The 24,297-nt window shown below is 38.9% G+C and overlaps 2 protein-coding genes across 3 annotated transcripts in view; one reads left to right on the forward strand and one right to left on the reverse strand.

The window, feature by feature from the left end:
• The first annotated feature begins 1,715 nt into the window (after positions 1-1,715).
• Positions 1,716-22,130, forward strand: MOCS2 (molybdenum cofactor synthesis 2). 2 transcript variants are annotated; one of them, XR_007476172.1, is made up of 8 exons: positions 1,716-1,837; positions 3,005-3,149; positions 6,063-6,190; positions 6,739-6,889; positions 7,760-7,883; positions 9,773-9,878; positions 19,328-19,458; positions 19,863-22,130. XR_007476172.1 is itself a non-coding variant. In XM_033437849.2 (7 exons), exons 2-6 carry the CDS (start codon positions 3,052-3,054, stop codon positions 9,839-9,841), a joined length of 570 nt encoding a protein of 189 aa, XP_033293740.1. In that variant the 5' UTR covers positions 1,716-1,837; positions 3,005-3,051; the 3' UTR covers positions 9,842-9,878; positions 19,328-22,130. The 2 variants fall into 2 exon arrangements, 1 of the variants encoding a protein (XP_033293740.1); XM_033437849.2 differs by having other exon boundaries at positions 19,328-22,130.
• ITGA2 (integrin subunit alpha 2) overlaps positions 20,111-24,297 on the reverse strand; it is a 105,382-nt gene continuing 101,195 nt past the window's right edge. The window contains exon 30 of the mRNA XM_049707141.1: positions 20,111-23,899. Coding sequence (XP_049563098.1) covers positions 23,819-23,899 — 81 coding nt within the window. The 3' untranslated portion in view covers positions 20,111-23,818. The remainder of the gene's footprint in view (positions 23,900-24,297) is intronic.

Raw genomic sequence — 24,297 nt, forward strand, 5'->3', positions numbered from 1 at the left:
ATGGTGAGTTGTATAATTATTTCATTATATATTACAATGTAATAATAATAGAAATAAAGTACACAATGAATGCAATGCACTTGAATCATCCTGAAACCACCGCCACACCCCTTCCGTGGAAAAATGGTCTTCTACAAAACTGGCCCCTGGTGCCAAAAATATTGGGGACCGCTGTTTTAGATGGCGTGTGGACAAATTACTAAGCAGGCAAAGTGTAAATGTGATACAGTTCGAGTGCTCAGATACGTTGAATGCTTTAAGTCTTTAGGGAACAGTAATCATTAAGCAGAAGGTTGGGTAGATAAAGTGTTAAAGAGAACCCTGCAGTTGAGCGGCGAAAACAGTCGAGCTTCTATAAGGGAGGTGGCAGGTGTCCAGGAGAGGCCGGGGTCAGCTCTCCCACACTTCAGCCTCTCAGCTGAGGCTAAAGACATGCGTGGCCAGCCCTTTTCCCATTTAGCGACACCTACAGCTCTCGCCCACCACCGCGACCCATCTCCGCGAGTGAACACCAAGTTCTAGGAGCCTGCTTAGCAAACGAAGCGGGGAGAACAGCGGGGAGGAGCTAGCTCTGCGCATGCTCTTTGTGGGCGGGGGGTGGGCGGGGGGGGCGGTGGCGGCAGGCAGGTTGCGCCTGCGCGCTGCGTCGATCAGACGCCTCGGCTTCCGCGCCGGGATACCCGGCTAGGGTTCGCCGGCGGGATGGTGCCGCGGTGCCAGGTAAGAATGGGGAAGCCCTCCGGGCTTGTGTCTGTCCTCGCCTTTTCCCTCCACAGACCCGGTCCTGCTCGGCCAGACCCCGGCGACCGCCACCGCCGCGGTAGGCCCTCCCGACTTCGGAGGCTTTGCTCTGGTCTCCCCAACGAAAGTCAAGTCCATTCCGCGAACGCTTGTTCTGCAGGTGACGGCCTGGAAGACCAGCTGGTTTCTAAATCACCCTTGATATTTGCCCTTGCTTCTCAGATTGTTCGTTTCTAAGACAAGTTTTCATAGAAAGAAATGCCCTTAACTAAGCATTCTTTGATGAAATGTGCTCCATCTGTGCATTTGCGAACCCTTGATTATTTGCAGACCTCTGATTATTTCGTAGAGAATGATTTGCTTTCATTCACAGGTGGGTTATTTTACTTGGTCGGATCGCTTAGATACCAGGTTGTCTGCATAGGTTTGTCCTAGGAAATAGAAGTTTATCCTGTATTTCAGACTCATCTGCTTTTGTAAATATCGGGGTTTGTATGTTGCATAACTTAATCCTGGACAGCTGGGTTCAATGTAATGTAGACTGGAATCAAAGGTCATATGACAACCGTGAAGGACGTGTCTTTCATTTATTTGGTCATTTATTTGTGTAATTCATCTCTTGATTCAGACTTTTGTTCACTGCTTAAGTATAAAAGGTGCTATAATTTTATGTCAGTTAAAGGCCAACCTCATGGTTTCTAAGAAGATATTGTTAGGATTTTAGTTGTGGCACACATAACATTTATAAAACTAAAAGGCATCTGGAAATTAGTCTGACTTGTACTTAAAACATAAACATTTTTCAAAATTTGAGCTTGTAGGTATGCTGAAATGTTTATGGGCACTTTAAATTTTTTCTAATTTATAAAAAGTGTCTTTGATTAAAGTAATACATTTGAAAAACAAAACCCAGCATGGACAGTCAGAAAAGGACTATGGGTTGTTATTGTTAAAAACATATTCTTTCTTTTCAGGTGGAAGTGTTGTATTTTGCAGAAAGTGCTGAAATAACAGGAGTTCGCTCAGAGACCATTTCTGTGCCACAAGAAATAAAAGCATTGCAGCTGTGGAATGAGATAGAAACGCACCATCCTGGGTAGTTAAAAATTTGCAGAATGTATATGATTAACACTATTTAATATTTAAAAATGTGTGAGTAAATGATAAAAGTAAAAAGTTAACTTAGATTTCCATGTTTAATGTCAAAAGGATCATTAGTTGTATTTTTTCCTGAAAACTTAAGTTCTAGTATTTAAAAATGCAAAATTCCTTAATAAAAGTTAAAGATATTTTACTTAAAAAACACAGTGAGCTGTGATACTCCCAAAGGGACATGATTATATTTGCTTTTATAATTTACAAAATACTGAAAATGTAGATTCTGCATTTTTGTAACATTAAATGAAATTGTTACGTATTCTGTTAAAAGTGTGTGCTTTGAACTTTGATGTCCTGCCCCTTCTTTAGAGAACTCAAAATAGAAATTTTTAAGATTGAAAGAAAAATGAAAGATAACAAACAGCTGCTGCTGAATTTGAGTTTTTACAATATTTGATTTTTTTCTGGTTCTTGAAAATGTATCATTTTACTGCTGTTGTTCGTACCTCAATGAGCCTTTTTTGAAACAAAATATAAAAGTGGCCTGTTTGAACGTGTTCAAGGTATATCAGTAGTGTCACTTAAATTGTGTGAATGTTTAACTTGGAAGTCTTAGTGCTGTGTAAAAGACAGCCCACAATGTATGTTCATAAAGAAAATTATTCCTTCTTGATTTCATGTCTTTTTAAGTTCTTAAAATGCCCTGATAATCAATGAAACGTAGTGGGGCCTCTTCCTACTTTACCTTTAACGTTATACCTACTGAGAGGCACCTGGTGTTTTGGAACCTTTCAGGGTATACTTAGTATACTTGTATGCTTAGATGGAAAGCTCCTGGGGAGGGCATGTACTGATTAAGAAATTGTCCTTTTTTTTTTGACCTGGTCTGAATGTTGTCTCCAGTCTAGTGTTTTTTGTTTGTTTCTTTAATTCCCCAAGACACCCAACATCCAGTAAAGAGTTGTTAGCAGTTTACTGTATTCTTTGTGGTGAATAAGTATGTTCTTCAGTGGATATATCCTTTCTCTGCAAAATATGAGTTTAATTAGTGATTTTGCAGATGATGCTTCATAAAGTAATATTTATGTAATTTTGATTGCAGCTAGCTGAGGAGATTTGGGGTCTAACAGCATTGATACATCTAATTATACTTTTTTCCCTTCAGATTGGCTGACGTCAGAAATCAGGTGATATTTGCTGTTCGTCAAGAATATGTCGAGCTTGGAGATCAGCTCCTCCTGCTTCAGTCAGGAGACGAAATTGCCATTATCCCCCCCATTAGTGGAGGATAGTGCTTTTGAGCCACCTGGGTATGTGAGATAGGTTTTTCTTAGCCAGTCTCGTGGAGAAGGATCATACAGATAATAACTTATATATGGTTTCCTTTAACTGTATACTCTTTGTCAGGCTGTCTGCACCAACTCTTGGTAAAGCAGCAACTCTTTATTGGTGCAGATGGACTCATAAATACCTATCATCTCTGCATCAGTTGTGTTGTAAGCAGTTTAATGTCATCTTGATTTGTTCATTCTATTGATTTAACATGGTTTATTGAGATTTTGTGTCGGGCACAGCACTAGACACTGGAGTTTTAATACTCCTATTTTGCAGGAGGGAGAAGTTAAGAAACTTGTCTAAGATCACATAGCTAATAAGTGGCAGAGCCAACATTTGAACTCAGATTATTATTGGACTCTGTGTAGTTTTCCACAAATATGCTTGTTAATACTGGATAATAGCTCTCCTGGGCACAGAGAAATGTAGAAAAATTGCATAGCTGGAAAGTAAAAAGATCACTCTTCCTGAAAAACGCTTACCATTTTCCAGGTATAAAAAACAGCTTTATTATTATAGTTATATTGCTAGTGGCTCTCGGACCCATGTCATCTTTCCATCTTTCCAAATAAAGTAAGCCATGCCTGAGTAGGATAATGTGTAAGAACATTTCTGTTTTTTTAAATTTAACCCATTATTATTTTTATTTATTTTTTTAACATCTTTATTGGAGTATAATTGCTTTACAATGGTGTGTTAGTTTCTGCAGTATAACAAAGTGAATCAGCTATACATATATCCCCATATCTCCTCCCTCTTGCATCTCCCTCCCACCCTCCCTACTCCACCCCACTAGGTGGTCACAAAGCACCGAGCTGATCTCCCTGTGCTATGTGGCTGCTTCCCACTAGCTATCTACTTTACATTTGGTAGTGTATATATGTCCATGCCACTCTCTCACTTTGTCCCAGCTTACCCTTCCCCCTCCCCATGTCCTCAAGTCCATTGTGTATGTCTGTGTCTTTATTCCTGTCCTGCCCTTAGGTTCTTCAGAACCTTTTTTTTTTAGATTCCATATATATGTTTTAGCATATGGTATTTGTTTTTCTCTTTCTGACTTACTTCCCTCTGTATGATAGACTCTAGGTCCATCCACCTCACTCCAAATAACTCAATTTCATTTTTTTTTTCTATGGCTGAGTAATATTCCATTGTATATATGTACCATATCTTCTTTATCCATTCATCCAATGATGGACACTTAGGTTGCTTCCATGTCCTGGCGATTGTAAATAGAGCTGCAGTGAACATTGTGGTACATGACTCTTTGAATTATGGTTTTCTCAGGGTATATGCCCAGTAGGATTGCTGGGTTGTATGGTAGTTCTGTTTTTAGTTTTTTAAGGCTCCTCCACACTGAGGAACATTTCTTAGTATGGTCTGGAGAGGCAGACAGAATGAGGCTTAATTTGTCAACTGAGAAATAAATAATGTAGAAATTAATAATCATCCCTAATTGAAAACTCTTATAAGTTAGGAATGAAAGAAAACTTCCTTAATTTGATAGTGTTTTTCTCCAAAATCATATTGGATGACAAAACTTCGGTTTTATTAAAGAAAAGAACAAGCCAAGGATGCTTATTTATTTTTTTCACCCATTTCTTCCCCACTCTTCTGGAGGGTAGTGCCTCAGAAGTGAAGAATAAATATTTTAAAGCCAACTGCCTGGCATTGATAGAGATTGGATTTTCTTAGTCCTATTATTTGGAAATAATAGAATTCTCCATTAGATATGTATCTCAGTTTTATTTGGAAACTGTGGTCACCATATCACCACCATGATATAGAAAAATACTATTGTTTTTGATTTTGTAATTTATTCAGAAAACAGTGGGCTGCCATAGGTGTGTGTTTGTGTGTGATGGTTAGAGCTGTTCTTTGGGAAGACTAGGAAGATACTCAGCAACATTGTGTATGATTTGAGTGTGTTTGACAGGGTTTGTAACATGCAGTTTTAGAATCTATGTTATTATAGAATCAAGTTGTGGGAACTCAGTGTGGTCTGAAGTTCATAGACGATGTTTGGGTTACCTATATCGTATTGCAAGATGAATTGGAAGAAGCTCAGGTGACATGTACAGGAGGTTGAAGCATCTTGGAATCCAGTAGCATCTGAATGGTTTTTTTTCAGTAGCATGGTCCTCTTATCTTAAACACACCTTCCCCAGCCCCCATGCTCTGTCTTAGAACGCCGTTTGTTTCCATAAGTTATCCCTATTTGTAATTCCTATTTATTGCTTTGTTCCTCCTCTAGCATAAGTGCCTGAGCACAGGAGCCAGGTCTTTTGTTCCCTGGTCTGTATCCAGTGTGTGGGCTTAGTCTCTGACCCTTAGTGAGTACGAAATAAACGCTTGATGAATGAAATGAGAAATGCATGGCAAAGGACTTCTATAGCATCTGGTGAATAAGCGTGCAGTCAATTCCTTTATTTCCTCAGTTACTTAACTGAGGTTGTACCTGATTATGAAATGAACCCAGTTCCTGTGGAGTCATCATTCTGCTTGCCCTCCTTTTTTGGGTAAAGAAAAAGGCAGTTCTGAGTGTGGTGCTTGGTAATCCAGTGGTTAGAGGTGATGTGTGTGTGGATGCAGGAGATAAGAGTAGCAATTCCAGAGTTTGGAATATGTTGGCAAATGAAATAGATTTCATTTTAAGTGATCATGTTAATGGTAAGTTCCTTTTTATATCATGCTTGATTCATTAGGGATATGTGTAAAATTACTGAGTTTTGCTCAAACTTTACACTTGCTTATTTTTATCATTCAGATCAAATCATGCCTCCTAACGCATCTAATGTAGAAAAAATATATAAATTGAAACATAGCCTATAAGTTGGGTGTTTTTACTCTAGTACCAATGTTAAGGTTTGGTAATATTTTATTTCCAGGAAAGATATAAATGAAGTTGAAGAGAAATCAAAAGATATAATAAAATTCACATCTGAGCAACTTTCAGTAGATGAAGTCTCACAGCTGGTGATTTCTCCATTCTGTGGTGCAATATCCCTATTTGTAGGTGAGTTGAATTTTCATAGCATCTATTGACTATACAGGACAGTAGAAATTAGCAGGTGTTTCTCATGTTCAGTGTTAATAGTAAGAGGATTTTAAGATACGGAGCAGTTAGCCAAGATTACCCATGGTGGTGAGTAGACATTTTTTTCTTGTTTTGTGTTAGTAATCTTCAAATTAACATATGTTAAAGGCAAAAAAAAAAAAAAAAAAAAGTAGACTAAAAGTCATTATTAGCAGAGAGAATTCTGGTAATCCTAGGAACATAATATTTTCCTTTTAAGGGTCAAATTCTAATTGTTACAGAGGGAATATATACTGGTTTGTCATTTGAATGTTTTCAGTAAACCTGGCTAATCAGTGTCATTTTATTTCCTCATCTTTGTGATGATTATCTTGATTTTCTAATCAAGTTTTTGTGTTTAGAAAATTTCAAAGTAATTTTTATACAAATTGGTATGCTACTTGTCTATTCAAAAATAATCCTTTTATTAGTGTGCTTTTTCTACTGTATGAAGAAAGCTTATTTTGTAATTTTGTTTTTAATTTTAGGAACTACAAGGAATAACTTCGAAGGGAAAAAAGTCATTAGCTTAGAGTATGAAGCATATCTACCAATGGCAGAAAATGAAGTCAGAAAAATTTGTAGTGACATTAGACAGAAATGGCCAGTCAAACACATAGCAGTGTTCCATCGGCTTGGGTATGATTTCCTTTATCAGTTTAAAAGTTTAAGTGTAGTCGTTTTCCGCCTTTGTACTAATTCTGATTCTGGAATCCTTCATTGGCATCCTGTGTTACCCTGAGAGGGAGGTTTGTTTATCATTCTGGCAGACAGTGCCTTTAAGGCTGCTTGTTACATTGTAACATTTGGAGAATGGCTGATGCTGTAACAAAGTCCAAATGTGCAAGATTCTTTGGCCCTGTGCCCAACAGCCTGTGCTGATGTGTGTTCAAGGCCATGAGACCTTTTCAGAACTGTTTTGTAGTCTGTACCCTGTTTATATGACAGTCTGAGATTGTTTTGATGTAAAAGCCTTTTAAGGTCATTAGATTAGTTTGCTGTTTTGTATCACTAAGAAGAGTGGAGTTCCAGGCTTTGAAAAGAACCCAGCAATGGGACTAAATCTATCATCTATTAGTTATTGGTAACTATAATTTTATTAATGTTATCAATTCTGTTATTTACTATTCATTGCTATTTAATACTTTAAATTCTACCTTATATTCATCATGAGATTAGTTTGTATTTCTAGACATTACCTGGCACTGTGCCTTGTTTGTTTGATGAGATATTTGTTGAATCAGTGAGGTACTTTTCATCTTGTTGCCCATTCGATAAATTTAGTGGATACATGCTTACAGATTAGTCACAAGCTTGGCACTTCCTGCTAAATGCAACTGGGATGAATTACTGTTTTCTAACTAAATGGGATGTTTAGGTAAAACAGAACTGGATATTTAGTTCTAGGAATGCTTCACTGGAATTTTTATTTTTTTTCACATGTCTAGTAGATTTCTTAACATGTAGCTTCAGAGGAGATGATGAATTTTTTCCTTCATTTTGTTAAAGCTTAGTTCCAGTGTCAGAAGCAAGCATTATCATTGCTGTGTCCTCAGCCCATAGGACTGCATCCCTCGAAGCTGTGAGCTATGCCATTGATACTTTAAAAGCCAAGGTGCCCATATGGAAAAAGGTAAGTTAGGAAAATATCTAATTTTGTCTTTGGACATGATTTTTCTCAGGAATTTTTAAAGAACAAGGAAGAAGAGTACATACAGAGTATGTACTTCCCTGACTTTATAGAATCTTGTTTTCTTTTTCTAGGAAATAGGATGTTTATGTAATAATCTCCTTTCCAGGGTTTATTAAGCATGAAAAATATGTGCCCCAAAGAATGCATGGCCTGGAGAAGACCTCAACAAGTGGGAACAGTTAGAATTCCTAGTCTAGAACGTTCCAGTGGTTCATATATGAAGTATTATCCCTTATATTAGAATTCCCTTGAGTTAGAGGGTCTTTCCTTTGGAGAGCAGGAATAATGCATGGCTATGTAGTCACTGGCTAAAATAGAGACTTCTCAAGGCAAAAGAGCCTTCTAGAACTCCTTCATTTTAGGAAAAGAAAAGTGGGATATTCCCTCCTTGGAGAAAATGCATAGTAAGTGGACTTAAAAAACCTAAGTAGGAAATTCTAGCTTGTTTTCCATCCATACATCAAACCCATCAATAAAAGCAAACAAGTGCCTGCTTAAATAGAGCATTCTGAAGATAGGAAAAGGCCCAGCTCCCTGATTTCTCCCTTGGTGTAGTAACCTCAACAGTGGGATCACTCTGTATTCTCAGAAATGTGTAATTACACTTAAGAGCCTCAAATTGCCCACAACATTGTGGCTGATAGCAAAGCTGAGGAATGGATTCACTGCCCAGTACAGCAGAAGGCCAGAGTGAAGGACCAGTGGTGAGATGAGCAAATTGGACTCTGAACCAGCACCTGTGAAATTTAGTGACCATATTTTCTGGATAAAAACTGAAACCCATTGTTATAAGGGGATACTTAGGGATTAGAGGATAGGATATGTGAAAGGAATCTGTCTTAGTGAAGCTCAGATATCTGGTTGCTTTGCTGTGAACAAGGCTGCCACAATTTTGATAGACCATGAGACCCTGGAGAGAGCAAGGTAGGAAAAGTATTCCAGAATGAATTGTGAGCCTGGCTGGAAGAGATTCTTTGCCTTGGAGCAAAGAATGGACAGCCAGCTGACAAAGTAGATGAGACGGTAGGCCCCCCAAATAAGGGAGTGGGTAGGAGTTGGGGGTATACTCATTGTGGTGCTTCAAGAACTGGCTGGGCTTTCTATTTACTTCTCTGTGTGTAGAGGGTGGGAGGGTGTACAGGTGTTCAGAGGATAATTGAATTTGGATTTCTACCCCTGCAGAAATAGAACCTGACTAGAGAGTGAGAAGAGAAAGTGATATATTCTTATTCCCCTTCTGTCCAAAACTTATCTGAATTCTAGTCTGGTTCTGGTTTCAGCCTGTGCTTTGAGATCATCTGTGATACAGGCAAGGGATGGGCAGGTGGGTAGGGCACGCACTTACAGGGTGTTTGCCAACAGCACGCAGCTCAGACCTGTTTAGGAACCTTTGGGGTGGTCTGTTAATTTCAAAGCTAATGGAAATACCCCTTTGGCCTTTGGAAACGCATATTTAGAAATGTGGAAGTAGTAGGTGTGTCTGGAAAGAAAAAAGTGTTGAAAGACCTTCCATCTTCCGTACATAATCTTGCCCAGGCTGTCTCCTGTCATGATCCCAAGTGGAATTAATTGTTTATTCCTTTCTGTGTTTGCCCCTTGTCTTGTTAAGGCTTCTTATCTGTCGTTTCTCCTACTTGACTGAGTCCTTGAGTGTAGGGAGCACGTTTATTCCTTTGTTTGCTCTTAATGCCTTATGCAAATGGCCATTGGATTGTTAAAAGAGGAGCAGATATAAATAGTTGTGATGTTCATTTGCCTGATTTATTCAGATATATTTGCATTTATTAAAATGCTCTCCTTTAAATTGTTATTATCGTTCTGCTTTTTAGGAAATGTATGAAGAATCATCATCATCTTGGAAAAGAAACAAAGAATGCTTTTGGGCAACCGATGATTAAACCACTTAGGTTTTTAGAGTCTTAGAATTTGAACTTGGTAAATTCTTTGATCATGTTTTGATTTTTCTTCTCCAGAAGATAGTTTACTGAACATAAACTCTTATGTTACACCAGTGGAACAAGAGAGAAAAAAATAAATAAATGAGTGTTTAGGATGAGGGCTTATTCAGGAACTAGAGATAGAGGAAAGAAAGGCTTTAGGGAAAAAATGGAAGAATAAATTTAAGGAAAGATGCCTGTGGTAGACATATTATTCTATGACTAAGCTCTAACTGTAACTTGACTCACATTGAGGTGTGGCCCCTCCTCAGTGACTGTCTCAGAGGCTGCCCCCAACCCCCTACGCCCAGTGATATCATTGGTGTCAGGGATGCGTTTTGGGAATGTAGGCAGAACTGGAAGGTGTAAAAAGTCCTTATCGGTTACTCTTGGTATGATATATTTTTAGAATTTATATATTTTTAAAATAAGCTAAATAAACATGATTTTAAAAGTTTAAAAGCAATATCCTGTTTTTAAAAATTCAGTGATAATACCTAAGATTCATCATATGAAGCTTTCTAGTATTTCAGAATCAATAATCTTACCATAATACTTATATTTTATTAGTTATTAGTATTGTATCAATATATAAATTAGCATAAAATTGTAAAACAAGGCAGACTAGCAGAAAGGGTGCTTTGTGTTATAATGTTAGTTATAAAATTGTACCCACAACCAATTAAAAGGGGAAATTATATGATTATTTGGTAAAGTATTTTCAGATAGTTTTTTTTAGCTTAAGCAACATTATCATTAATAAAGTTATGTTTTCTGCAAAATCTTTATACTAAATAATGGTCCAGTTTTTGCTTGGTCGACCTATATACTATCTTGGTAGATCTTAGTATATAAGTTCCATATAGTTCTTTTTTTTTTAATTGAAGTATTGTTGACTTATAATATTTTGTTAGTTTTATGTGTACAGCATAGTGATTTGGGGGTTTTTGCATAATATATTCCATTATAGGTTATGACAAGATTTTGGTATAATTCCCTATGCTGTACAGTAAATCCTTGTTTCTTATCTGTTTTATGTATAGTAGTTCGTATCTGTTAATCCCATACTCGTAATCTGTCCTTCCCCTTCATCCTCTCCCCTTTGGTAAACATAAGTTTGTTTTCTATGTCTGTGAGTGTTTCTGTTTTGTATATAGATTCATTTGTGTTATTTTTTTAGATTCCATATATAAGTGATATCATATAGCATTTGTCTTTCTCTGTCTGACTTATTTCACTAAGCATAAGATTCCATAAATCCATCCATGTTGCTGCAAATGGTGATTTTGTTTTTTGTGTGTGGTGAGTAATATTCCATTGTATGTGTATGTGTGTATATGTCACATCTTCTTAAGCCAGTCATCTGTTGGGTTGCTTCCCTGTCTTGGCTATTATGTAATAAATAGTGCTGCTGTGAACATTGTGGTGCATGTATCTTTTCGAATTAGAGTTTTCATGTTTTCTGGATATATACCCAGGAGTGGAATTGCTCAATCATGTGGTACTTCTATTTTTAGTTTTTTAAGGAACCTCCATACTGTTTTCCATAGTGGCTGCACCAGTTTACATTACCACCAACAGTGTTCAAGCGTTCCTCTTTCTCCACATCCTCTCCAGTATTTATTACTTGCAGACTGTTCGATGATAGCCATTCTGACTGTGATAACTCAGTGAGGTGATACCTCATTGTGGTTTTGATTTGCATTTCTTTAATAATTAATGGTGTTTCATGTGCTTGTTAGTCATCTGTATGTCTTCTTTGGAAAAGTGTCTATTTGGGTCTTCTGCCCAATTTTTGATTGGGTCATTTGTTTTTTCGATATTATATGAGCTGTTTATAAATATACTTTTGATATTAACACCTTGTCAGTTGCATCATTGCAAATATTTTCTCTCATTACGTAGGTTTTCATTTTGTTGATGGTTTCCTTTGTTGTGCAAGAGCTTTTAACTTTCATTAGGTCCCATTTGTTTATTTTTATTTCTTTTGCCTTGGGAGACCTAAGAAAATAATTGCTGAGATTTATGTCAAAAAATATTTTGCCTATGTTTTCTTTTAGGAGTTTTATGGTGTCATGTCGTATATTTAGGTCTTTAAACCATTTTGAGTTTATTTTTGTATATGGTGTGAGGGAATATTCTAATTTCATTGTTTTACATATAGCTGTCCAGCTTTTGCAACACCACTTGTTGAAGAGATTGTCTTTTCTCTATTGTACATTCTTGTCTCCTTTGTTGTGGATTAACTGACCATAGGTGTGTGGGTTTCTTTCTGCGCTCTCTATTTTGTTCCATTGATCTATTTGTGTGTATTTGTGCCAGTACGATGCTGTTTTGAGTACTGTAGCTTTGTAGTATAGTCTGAAGTCTGGAAGGGTTATACCTCCAGCTTTGTTCTTTTTTCTCAGGATTGCTTTAGCAGTTCTGGGTCTTTTGTGGTTCCTTATAAATTTTAGGGTTTTTTTGTTCTAATTCTGTGAAAAATGTCATGGGTATTTTGATAGGGATCGCACTAAATCTGTAGATTGCTTTGAATGATTTTTTTTTTTTTTTGTATTTCTGTGGTATCAGTTGTTACTTCTCCTCTTTCATTTAATATTTTGTTTGTTTGAGTCCTCTCTCATTTCTTCCTGGTGAGCCTGCCTAGAGGTTTGTCACTTTTGTTTATCTTTAAAAAAAAACCAGCTCTTGGTTTTATTGATCTTTTCTATTGTTTTTGATCTCTATTTTATTTATTCCCTCTCTGATCTTTATTATTTCCTTCCTTATGTTGACTTTGAGCTTTGTTTGTTTTTCTTCTAATTCTTTTAGGTGATAAGTATTTATTTGAGATTTTCCTTGTTTCTTGAGGAAGGCTTGTATCACTATGAACTTCCCTCTTAGAACTGCTTTTACTGTATCCCATAAATCTTGTAAGGTTGTTTTCATTGTTGTTTTCTTCAGGTATTTTCTTACTTCTTCTCTGATTTCGTCATTGACTCACTGTTTTTTTTAAAAGCATGTTGTTTAGTCTCCATATCTTTGTGTTTTTCTCGTTTTTCTTTCTGTAGCTGATTTCTAGTTTTATACCATTATGTTCATAAAAGATGCTTGATATAATTTCTACCGCCTTAAATTTTTCAAGGCTGTTTTGTGTCCTAGTATGTGGTCCAGCCAAGAGAACATTCCATGCATGCTTAAAAAGAATGTGTTTTCTGCTTTTTTTTTTGGATGTAGTGTCCTATACATATCAGTTAAGTCCAGCAGGTCGTTTGTGTCATTTAGGACCTCTGTTGCCTTATTGATTTTCTGTCTGGATGATCAGTCCTTTGATGTCAGTGGGCTGTTAAAGTCTCCTACTGTTACTGTGTTCCTGTCAGTTGCTCCCTTTATGTCTGTTAGTATTTGCTTTATATAGTTAGGTGCTCCTGTATTGGGTGTGTATATGTTAACAAGTGTAATATCCTTTTCTTGTATTGATCCCTTTATTATTATATAATACCCTCCTTTGTCTTTTCTTATGGCCTTTGTTTGTTTGATTTTTTAAAAAATTTATTTTATTTATTTTTGGGTGCGTTGGATCTTTGTTGCTGTGGGCGGGCTTTCTCTTGTTGCAGCGAGCAGGCTTCTCATTGCAGTGGCTTCTCTTGTTGCAGAGCACAGGTTCTAGGCGCACGGGCTTCAGTGGTTGTGGCTCGTGGGCTCTAGAGCGCAGGCTTAGTAGTTGTGGTGCGCGGGCTTAGTTGCTCCGCGGCATGTGGGATCTTCCCAGACCAGGGCTCGAACCCATGTCCCCTGCATTGGCAGGTAGATTCCCAACCACTGCGCCACCAGGGAAGCCCCTGGCCTTTGTTTTAAAGTCTATTTTGTCTGATATGAGTATTGCTACCCCCAGCTTCTTGTCATTTCCATTTGTATGAAATATCTTTTTCCATCCTTTCACTTTCAGTCTGGTATGTCTTTTGCCCTGAAGTGAGTCTCTTTTAGGCAGCATATTGCAGTTTCTCGTTCTTTTATACAATAGCCACTCTTTGTCTTTTGATTAGAGCATTTAGTCCATTGACATTTAAGGTAATTATTGATATGTATATACTTATTGCCATTTTATTCCTTGTTTTCCAGTTCTACTTTATTCTTTTTCATTTTGTGGTTTGGTGAGTTTCTTTTGTAGTATGCTTGAGTTCCTTTCTTTTTGCTTTTTTGTGAATCTGTTGTATGTTTTTGATTTGTGGTTACCATGGGGTTCATGTATGTTGATCCATAACTATATCTACTTGCTTTAAACTAAGTTATTCAAGTCCAAACACATTCTAAAAGATCTACATTTTTTACTCCCCTCCTCCACATTTTGTGATTTTGATCACAAAATGTGGAGGAGGGGAGTAAGAACTATATAAGCAGTAAAAGAATAAGCATAAAGACGTAAAATAGTAGTTATAATCGCTTTTACATTTTCTGTTTGTTTTTTAATCTATGTACTGATTTATTTAAGTGATCTTCAATCCTTACTTTATATTTGCCTTTCCTATTGGTATTTTCCCTTTCCTATAGATTCTTCTTTCCATTTAGAGAAGACCCTTCAGTATTTTTTATAGTGTAGGTTTAGTATTGCTGAATTTTTTTAGTTTTTGCTTGTCTGAGAAATTCTCTGTTTCTCCTTCTATTCTAAGTGATAGTCTTGTCGGATAGAGTATCACAGGTTGCAGGTTTTACCCTTTCAGGAATTTGTATATGTCATGCCACTCCCTTCTGGTCTGCAAAGTTTCTGCAGAGAAATCAGCTTATGATGTTGGGGGGGGGGTTCCCTCGTAACTGACTCTGTTTTTCTCTCATTACCTTTAGAATCCTCTCTTTATCTTTAACTTTTGCCATTTTAACTATGACATGTCTTGGTGTGGGTCTCTTTGGGTTCATCTTGTTTGGGAACCTCCATGCTTCTGGTACCTGGATATCTGTTTCCTTCTTCAGGTTTGGGAATTTTTCAGCCATAATTTCTTTAAGTACATTTTTGGTCCCCTTCTCTCTTTTTTCTCCTTCTGGAACCCCTGTTATGTGTAGGTTGGCCTGTTCTATATTATCCCATAGATCTCATATGGTGCTTTCATGTTTTTAAATTTTTCATTCTGTCTGCTGTTCTGATTGGGTGATTTCCATTATTCCATCTTCCAGATCACTTATTCGTTCTCCTGTGTCATTTAGTTGTCTATTCATTGCTTCTGGATTGTTTTTCATCTACGAAATTGAATTATCTATTTTTGATTGGTTCATCTTTAGGGTTTCTAGTTCCTTCTTAATGTGTTCTGTGTTTATAGCAATAATCTGTCTTAATTCAGTTAGTATTTTTATTACCAACTTTTTAGACTCAGGGTCTGGTAGACTGATGAACTCTGTTTCATTATTTATTCTTTCAGGGAATTCCTCTCTTTTAATTGGTGCTACTTCCCCTGCCTTTTCATTTTACTTAACTTTCTCTGTCTCTATGAACTTAGGAGAAAGTTATCTATTTTGGTCTTGAAGGGGTGTTTTTATGTGGGAGCACCCCTGTGTAGACTGTGTGTGTCCAAAGTCTTGGGTGTAGGGGCTGGTTTTGATATGGATGCCAGCCACGTCTTCCCTCAGAGTGTGCTGGCCACTATCACGTTGATAGGGGGTGTGGTTGGTGTCGGAGGATCTAAAGCCTGTGCAGGGTGTGAGGCAGGACTTCCTCTCTGCCCTGTGGCCATCACCACACTGATAAGGGTGGAGTCTGACCCCCAGTTGCTGGAATAGAAGCTCTGAGGGTCAGGCTCAATCAGGCTCCCTTCCCCTTGAGTGTGTGCTCTGCCCCAGAGGAGGGGAGTGCTGAAGCAAGTGAGAGGACCGAGGTGGTGTCTGTGTAGGTGTCTGTGGCTCTGCTCACACACAGCCCAAGGTTCCGTCTCTTCCCCCATTGTGTTTGTCCCAGATCTAGTGCAGGGCTGTGGCTTGGAGTGGGTGGGGCCGGAGCGTTTGCTAAGCTGGGGCTGGAGGTTGGGGCGTGTGGCTGCAGGAATTGAGGTGGCTGTTCTGCCACCAGAGGTCTGGGCTGCCTCAGTGGCAGTCTTCCCAGGACCTGTCTGCCCCAGATCCAGTGCCAGGTTGTGGAGTGGGTGGGGCCAGGGTGCTTGCTCGGGCGGGAGACTGACTGCAGCGTGCTCCAGTGGCACTGCCTGTGCATGTGCTTACAGTGGCCGTTGCTGCCCCACCTGGATCACCCCTGGACCCCCGGACTGTCTCTGCATAGCAAGAATGAATCTTTTCCCAGGGTCCGGCTGGCTGAGCTCTTGTGCCAAGATGTGATGTGGAGTGAGCAGGGCCCAGGGTGTTCACCCTGCTTGGACTGGGGAGTGCAGCGAGGCGGCAGCCACCGGTGCAAGGCCCTCTCCACCCTGATTGTTGGCAAGCCAGCACGCGTGCACTCCTCAAGAACAGAGTTTAGGCTTCTCCAGCCCTTCTGTCTGCCCCAGCAGTTTTCCCAGCAACCAACCAGGCAGGACCCCGGGACTGGGATGCCCAGTCTGTGGCTCAGCCTGCTCGCACCCCAGGAGGAGGGTTCACCTGTGCGGACCTTATCTTCCTTTCAGATCCCTTCCACGGGCGGAGGCCCCAACTTTATGCTTCTTTTCCATCCTACCCAGTTATGTGGAAATCTTTCTTGCCATTTCAGTTGTATAGGAGTTCTTTTGCCAAGTTTCCGGTTGGTTTTCTGTGTGAATTGTTCCACATGTAGATGTATTTTGATATGTTTGTCAGGGGAGGTGAGCTCCATGTCCTCCTACTTTGGCATCTTGATCTGACCTCCATATAGTTTTTAAAGTAATAATATATTGGCATAATTTTGGGCAGTTGACATCATCATAAAATTTTCATTATGCATTTTGGGAACAAAGACTTATACTTTCATACCCAAAGATTTTTTTTTCAGTAACATCACTAGTTACATCTAGCGAAGCATTTTTTTACCTAAGGAATTCATTTATTCAGCAAATACTGAATGCCTGTTCTGTGCCAGGCACCCACCAGTGGTCTTTGTCTGCCAATTTTAGATACCATGGGGAAGATCCTGCATCCTGTCTTTGGCTGGGACCTATGGAACAGCCATACAGACACTAGGAATCTCCTGCTTATTTGGTGTTTATTCCTTCACCTATTCAGACATTGGACCGGAAGAATCGTGGGAAGGCTGACAAATCCTCCACCAACTATTCCTTTACTGAGATGGGGTTGTTTGCCTGGTCTCAACCTTACCCTTTCTGAATTCATTGCCTGCCTCCCTCCCACCAAACTTTGTCCTGCTCCTATTTGAGAATAGGGGCTGGTGGTTGGACGACAGTCAGTTACATTCTGTGTGAAAGCACAGTATCATGAGATTACTGGGCCACCAGATACTCCCGGGATTTTGCACCCATGTTGTTCATATGTTGTTTATTATGTCATATATGTCTGTATGAGGTATATGTGGATTTCAGAATTTTTCTACTCAAATATTTAGAGGATCTTTATTGATGGTAATTAAATATTTAAAGAACATAAAGTATTCTCTATGCATGTTTTATTAAAGAATCATGTCTTAATTTTGAGTAGGTTTTGTTTTAAGTCAGGAACACAGATTATTATGCTTTTAAGTCTCCAGTGCAGAGGTTAAGGAGTTAATCTGGGGCATGCTAAAACTGGGGTGGAACATCCCTGACAGTTTTTAGCGCATTGCACTGGATTTAAATAGGGTCTTTGATCCTCAGTTTCTTAGGTGTGGCAGTGTTAATTGGTGGTGAGGTAATAAGGGGCTAGCATCACTTTGACACAGCCTTTTTATACCCGTAACTTAGTTGCTTCACTAATTAGAATAGTAACCTAAAAAAATCGGCGTTTAAGTGGATTGTAATGTTTAAAGTCACTTTGGAACTGTGGCTTTGTATGACAGCCTATGTAAATTCACCCAAGAAGTAGGAAACTCAGATTACTTGTGTTTCAAGTTTTTTAACAGGTAGCAAAATTTAAAGAATTTTATCTTTGAATGAAAGTAATAGCAGATGGTCAACAAATGAAGTGTTTTGTGATTTTGTGGATATTTTTGTCCTTTAGATATGATGTTGAGCCACTGTATTTTCAGCATGTTTTGAGAAATAGTGATTAAGGAGCCAGAAGTTTGAATCTTGATTTTAGATCCCTGAATGAACCTATTGGAGAATTAGAAAACAATTCCTGGATATCTTTTGAATCCACTCATTTCTTTTTTCCGCTGCTACATTTGTCATCCAAGCCACCACTCCATTTCTCTTGGACTGTTGCTGTGGCCTGGTGACAGTCCCCCTTCCTTCTCCCACTTAGGTCACTTCATCATCCTACTTGAACCTTCTGATAGGTAATCACATCCTAGAACTTCAGTGTTCTCACCGTGACCTACAGCCTACATGATCGGGCTCCTGCCTGCCCCTCTCACCTCCTCTCTTGCACCAGGCTCCCTGCTTTGCTATGGTGCTTTGTGGCAGGCTTATTCTCCCTAAGAGTCCTTGCCAGTCTCTTTGTCTAGAATGCCCTTCCTCCAGGAATTCCTATAGTCTGCTTCCTCACTTTATTTTCTCACTTCCTCCCTAATTAAGTGTCACCTCCTCAGAGAGCCTTCTCTGACTACCCCATTTAAAACTGGATTCCTGTTCCCTTCCCTTGCTCTACTTTATATCTTGCAGTGGCACTTAACCACTACCTCATGTACTCCATCTGTTCGTTTATCTCCATCACTAGACTGTCAGCTTCCTGAGGCCAGGGATTTTTTGTCTCCGTCACCACAGTGTCTAACCATGACATGCACTCGAGTGCTCAGAAGTTCTGTCCGTATTAAGTATTGTGTGTGTAGTTGTAGTGCTTACAGATGTGTAAAAGTATCTGGCTAGATGAATGAGTGGATAGGTGCAGCTTTTTCTTCTGCACTGTCTTCCTCACTCCCATCCTGCAATGTCTCTCCTACATAGTTCCTGAGCACCTAGCTGTAGTAAAGGCCTCTCTTAAGGCAGTAACGATTTGTGTGGTGTAGTTAGGTAGCTCACCCAGCAGAGGGCAGTAGAGCTAGGGCTACAGTAAGAACAACTTGAGTTAGCTTTCTACCTTCATTTTGCACAGAATCAAGAAGTTCAGTTTAGTTAGTAGCCTTTTCCTTTTAGTTAGGTTGGAGTGGTCCTAAGATGAAAATCAGTCCCTCCTTTTGAATAAGATTATTTCCAATCTTTAATTGGTATCTTAATTTAAAATATTAAAGGGTCATGATAGGATGAGGAATTTTTTTTAAATGTTCTATGTAGTTTTTAAAAGATGATATAGAATGAATAAAAGGAATTACTTTTTAAAAATACATAAATATAAAACTTCCGATTTGGGACCGAATGGTAGATTTGATACAGGTCTTTAACCTACTCTGTGACAATCCAAAGAAAAATGAATGTTCTTTTTCTTCAGAGTTGTATTTTAATGTACGAAGCATACCAGATACGCTTACTGGTGGTGGTTCTGCAATCAGCTGCCCTTATGATGTGCTTCACCAGAACTGAGATGGGCCAAACTGAGGAAGGCACGTGGGAGTTCACCTGGTAGGAATCGGAGGTGTTTGTGCATAGGTGTGAAAGGTGACACGTACCCAGCAACCTTTGCACTGATGTGCCAGCTATAGAATGAGGGCCAGTCTACGAGCCTGATATGTATCTTGTTTTATAATTTCAGCACGTTCATCTCAGCATATTTAATCCTTCAGATATAAACCCTCTAGCTCACTATTAAAATTTTTTTAAAAACTATGCAGGTGACTACTCATATAGGCTGCAGCGGTTTGACCGATTTTTTTTTTCTATACCAATCACATATTTATATCTAGAGGTAAGTTGTGCTTTAGAGTAGTGTTTCTCAAACTTTAACATAATATGAATCATCTGGTGATCTTAAACTTCCAGTTGGAATTCAGTTCTGTGTGGCAGCTGAGATCTGCATTTTGTAACAGCCTCCAGGTGATGCAGCGCTGCCTACCCATCGACCACATTGTGAGGAGCAAGCCTTTACACCTAGTCTCTAAGCTATGAAGGCGGTTTAAGGTTCCTGCAAAAGCATCCTTGTGGCCACTGCTACTGGCGGAAGAGGTTAGATACATCCTCACTCTTCTACTGAGTCTTGAATGTGTTCTGAAGCACAGTGAGTGCATAAGATAAATACAGTGAAATACGTTAAGTCGTAAAATTCAAATTCCAAAGTATAGCTTTATTTTCAAAATGATTTTAATTGTATTCAGTAATGTGGTATTTAAAGAGGGATTTACAATTAAATAATAACTTTTCTGTTTGATTCTTATACTTTAATAGGAGAAAAGCTCTTAACTAATGTTGATTACTGCTCCAATTTGATCTTTTGCTTCTCAAAAATCAAACGAATTGTGAAACTTCATATACAAACATGCATATTCATTTTTATATTTTTGGTGGAGAGAAAAAAAGACAAAACCCAGTTTATCAAAAAAGCAAATATACTTAACAAAGATTTATACATTATGTGTGAAGGAAACTATCCTAGACAATTTGTCTTTAAAAAAATAATACAATTTAACATAGTTGTGCAATATATACATTTACATTTTGACTTTATCTGCCAAAATAAATCAGGTACGAATGAAACCATTTTTTAATATTTACATAATAGCTACATTTTCATTCTTTAAGGTTCAAAGAAATAGTTAATATTTTTGTTTCAAACTTTACCCCCATGTATACCTTTTACCTCTAGAGGTCTAGTCTTTCGAATTGATTGAAATGATTATGCGTTAATGAGGGCATAGTCCTAAGAGCTGTGTATATAATTATTTTCTGTGTGCAAATTGTATTAATGATGGACCAGGGAGCTCAGTTTGAGGAATCCTGTTTAATGCTTTCTGCTTAATGATGTCTTAATTTATGGGACTGTCATATTACATTATAGCTGTATATCAGAATAGATTATAAAATTATACCTTCTATAATAACTTGTAGTATAATCACTTGTGTGATTATGATAAATTGGTTTTAGTTTTTTCACATTTAATAACTTTTACTATTTTATAAAAATAGCACAGCCAGCTAGGAATCTGTCCAGTTCTCATTTTGCTGCTAAAATGGACAATGCACAAATTCAAATCTCAATGCAATTTTTTCACAGGCTGTTTCTACTTTAGTATTTTGTAAGGCTTGTGTGGCAGCCATGCATGAAGCAACTCAATTCTTATCACATTCTATACATATTGTCTATACACCATTTATGAAATGGAAACTTTGAAAGATGACATCTTTTAAGCCCCATATTCTACTTACTTTTAAAATAAAAGTATGGCTGAATAGGAATACAGAGCTTTTTTTCTCAATTTTTTAATTTCTTGGATGAATACTCAACCTTTGCTTAAAAGTGCTTGAGAAATACTCCTCACTAGAGCCTCTGCCTCAAATCTGTGATCTGGTAACAGAAGTTGTATATTTAGGCCACTTGCTTAGTGCAGTGGTTCTCAGTCGGGGTGATTTTGCCTTCCAGGAGGCGTTAGCCAATGTCTGGGGACACTTTTTGATCACCACGATGAGTGGGAGAGGGAGCGTCTGGTATTCGTAGGTAGAGGCCACAGCCAGAGGCCAGGGATGCTGCTGACCATCCCACAATGCACAGGTCAGGCCCCCCGCAAGAAAGAATTACCTGGCTCCAAATGTCAGTAGTGCCCAGGCTGAGAAACCCTGCCCCAGTGTGATCAATGGTGCAGAGACAAATGGCTAATTTTTTAGTTTATAGTAATCCAACTCCTTCGTGGACACAGTGCCGTCAAGGCGGTTCATCCAAGGCAAGGCTTGCCAGAGCTCGCAAGCTCCCTGTGAGTGTGTGACCTCAGATTAGGGTTTATCATCTAAGGAAGGGGAGGCAGAGTAAAACAAAAGGATGACTTCCAATGTTCTCAGTATATTACATCAAAAAACTAGTAAATATATACAGCAGTTACCCAGTTTATTAAATAGTCTTTATCAACTTGACCAGTTTCCCCTCCATTTTTTTAAAACAATTTTTCTTGGAATGAAACAGTGTTTGAATCCAGCTGTTAAGAGAATTGGGCTCTAGCGCATGTAACTAGAGAATACCATGCTGTTTTTGCTGTAAACTCCTGATGTTTTATTTCTAATTGTGTTTTTCCCCCCTTTGTCAGATGCAAAATAAATTCTGTAATTGTGCAGACAGCCCTACACTGCCATCACAGGCACCCATGGGCAAATACCTGTTTTCCTCCGAATTCTTTTCAGTGTCAGATTCTTGGAGGATTGTCTATTTGTGTTATAAGAAACCCAGATAGTAGGTTTTTAAAGTTAAAAGCGTCGCTGCTGAGCTCCGCCCCAGTCTCCCCATTTTATAACAAGGACACTGAAGTTTACAGAGGCTAAGTGACTTGTCTGAAGCTTTAGGTATGTACTTTTTGGCATAACTGCCCTTTTTCTCCCAGTCCCTCCTAGAGGATAGGTGGGCTCAGAAGTAGAGAAAAGGTGCAGAAGGAGAAATGGGTGGTGGTCCTCACAGTGGCCCATTTACATCATAGGACCGGGATGCTTGTAAAATACAGGTCACCAGGCTTCATCCCGATCTGATGACTAAATAAGACTCTCAGGAGTTCGGGCGTGAGACTCTACCTGGTGAGCAAACTCCCAGGTCCTTCTTCTGGAAGTGTAAGTTCTCCAGAAACAGACAAGCACAGCAGGTGCACATGCTGATTTGGTGGTTTCTAATGTCTCCTTGTAACTTCTTGCAGATTCCTGAGATGTTTATACTTTGCCTTGTTTACCCTGCCTGAAATCTCAACAATTAGAAATTCACTTGGGCTTTTCTTGCATATTTAGCAATAAATGAAAATAGCTCCCTGAAGTTAAGGGGATTATACAGTAATTCACGCAAGTGTGGAAGTGAAACAGATGACTTCCTTCTCACACCTGGAGAAGAGCAGCTGCCCTGGGAGTGGGAGATTTGGACAAGGAGGGTGGAAAACTCCGGACTCCTGGAGAGGAAGGCGGGCAGCAGCAGGCATCGAGAATATGGGGGCATCAGGAGGTGGGAGGGGTTCATTGTGGAAGGAGGAAGGATTCCAAAGAAATTACTCATCTTTCAAAAATTCACAAGGTCCCCCCGCAGCCCGTCAGGGTCAGCCAGTTAGTTATGCATCCTAAAGGAGAAAATTTTCCTCGTTCTTCCAGGCGGGGCCTCCAGCAGACAAGATTCTACCATAAATGATGTTACAGAGTTTAAACCAAGGTTTGTGCTTTGGCCTCTAAGTCCTTTAGGCCCCTAACCCTCCCCCAGTGAAATGGAGATTTCCTCTGCAGGAGGCCCCTACCAGTCATCAAGCATGTTTTGATAAGTACATCTTCTCAAGAAAGGGACTCGAAGGAAGCAGCTGTGGGCTGACAACAGCAAATTTTACCTAGTGTATCAACAAAATTATCACTGAAAATATCCTCTGTGGCAACTTTGGATAAGCAGCATTAAGTTGAAGACCTGTGGGGTTTTTTTTGCCCATCAGCATCAATATATCCAAGCTAATTATATACCTATACCGAGTACTTCCACTTCTGTTGTTTAAAAACAATCATTTTAAATGACTGGGCTTTTCCCCAAAAAATATTCTGAGAAAGGTTATATTTTTCTTTAAGAGTTCTCCTGTTAGGAAGCATTTCATGTAAACTCTGGACCAGCCAACGTAAAGATCACTTTCCCCCCAACATAAAATAGTCTTTTACCCTTTATACTCCTGCCCTCCCAAATCCCTCACAGTTTCTTTCCAAACTGACCTGCAGTTCTAGTTTACCTATTACATTATTAAGTTACACTGGGATTTTTAAGAAACCCATTCATGCGAATAGTAAACCCTGGCTGTGATGCTGCCCCTTCCCACTGCAGTGGGAACTGCTGGGTGATTCAGCTGTTGAGTTCTGTGGTCTCATCAATTTCATCTGGATTTTTGGTCATTTTTTCATATTTTCTTTTGAAGAATCCAAGCTGTAAGATGATGATGTAAAAACATTACCACTTCTGGCTTATTTTGAATGGACCCAGACTCTCCCCTCCTTGCACCTCTGGGAATCGTGGGGAGCTGGAGAGGTCAGTGTGCAGAGTATTGACCTGGCATCAGCCCTTCAGTGAGGAGATTAATACCCAGAGTTGAAATGAATTGCATAAAGTTAAATTTTTCAGGGTTTGCTTACTTGCAGGTGAACAAAACATTCAGTGTCTGGATGAAAGAAGGTTGGAGAAAAGGGACCAAGACCAAGGAGATAAAATCCTTACTGATTGTTTTCAAGAACATGAGTGAGAATTTGCAAATAAACTTGCATTTCCTTTTTTCTTATGATAGACGAGGAGGTACCATATAAAACAGGTTTGCTCTGTGATAAGGA

Source organism: Orcinus orca, chromosome 3 (genome assembly GCF_937001465.1).
Source record: "Orcinus orca chromosome 3, mOrcOrc1.1, whole genome shotgun sequence".
Lineage (NCBI taxonomy): Eukaryota > Metazoa > Chordata > Mammalia > Artiodactyla > Delphinidae > Orcinus > Orcinus orca.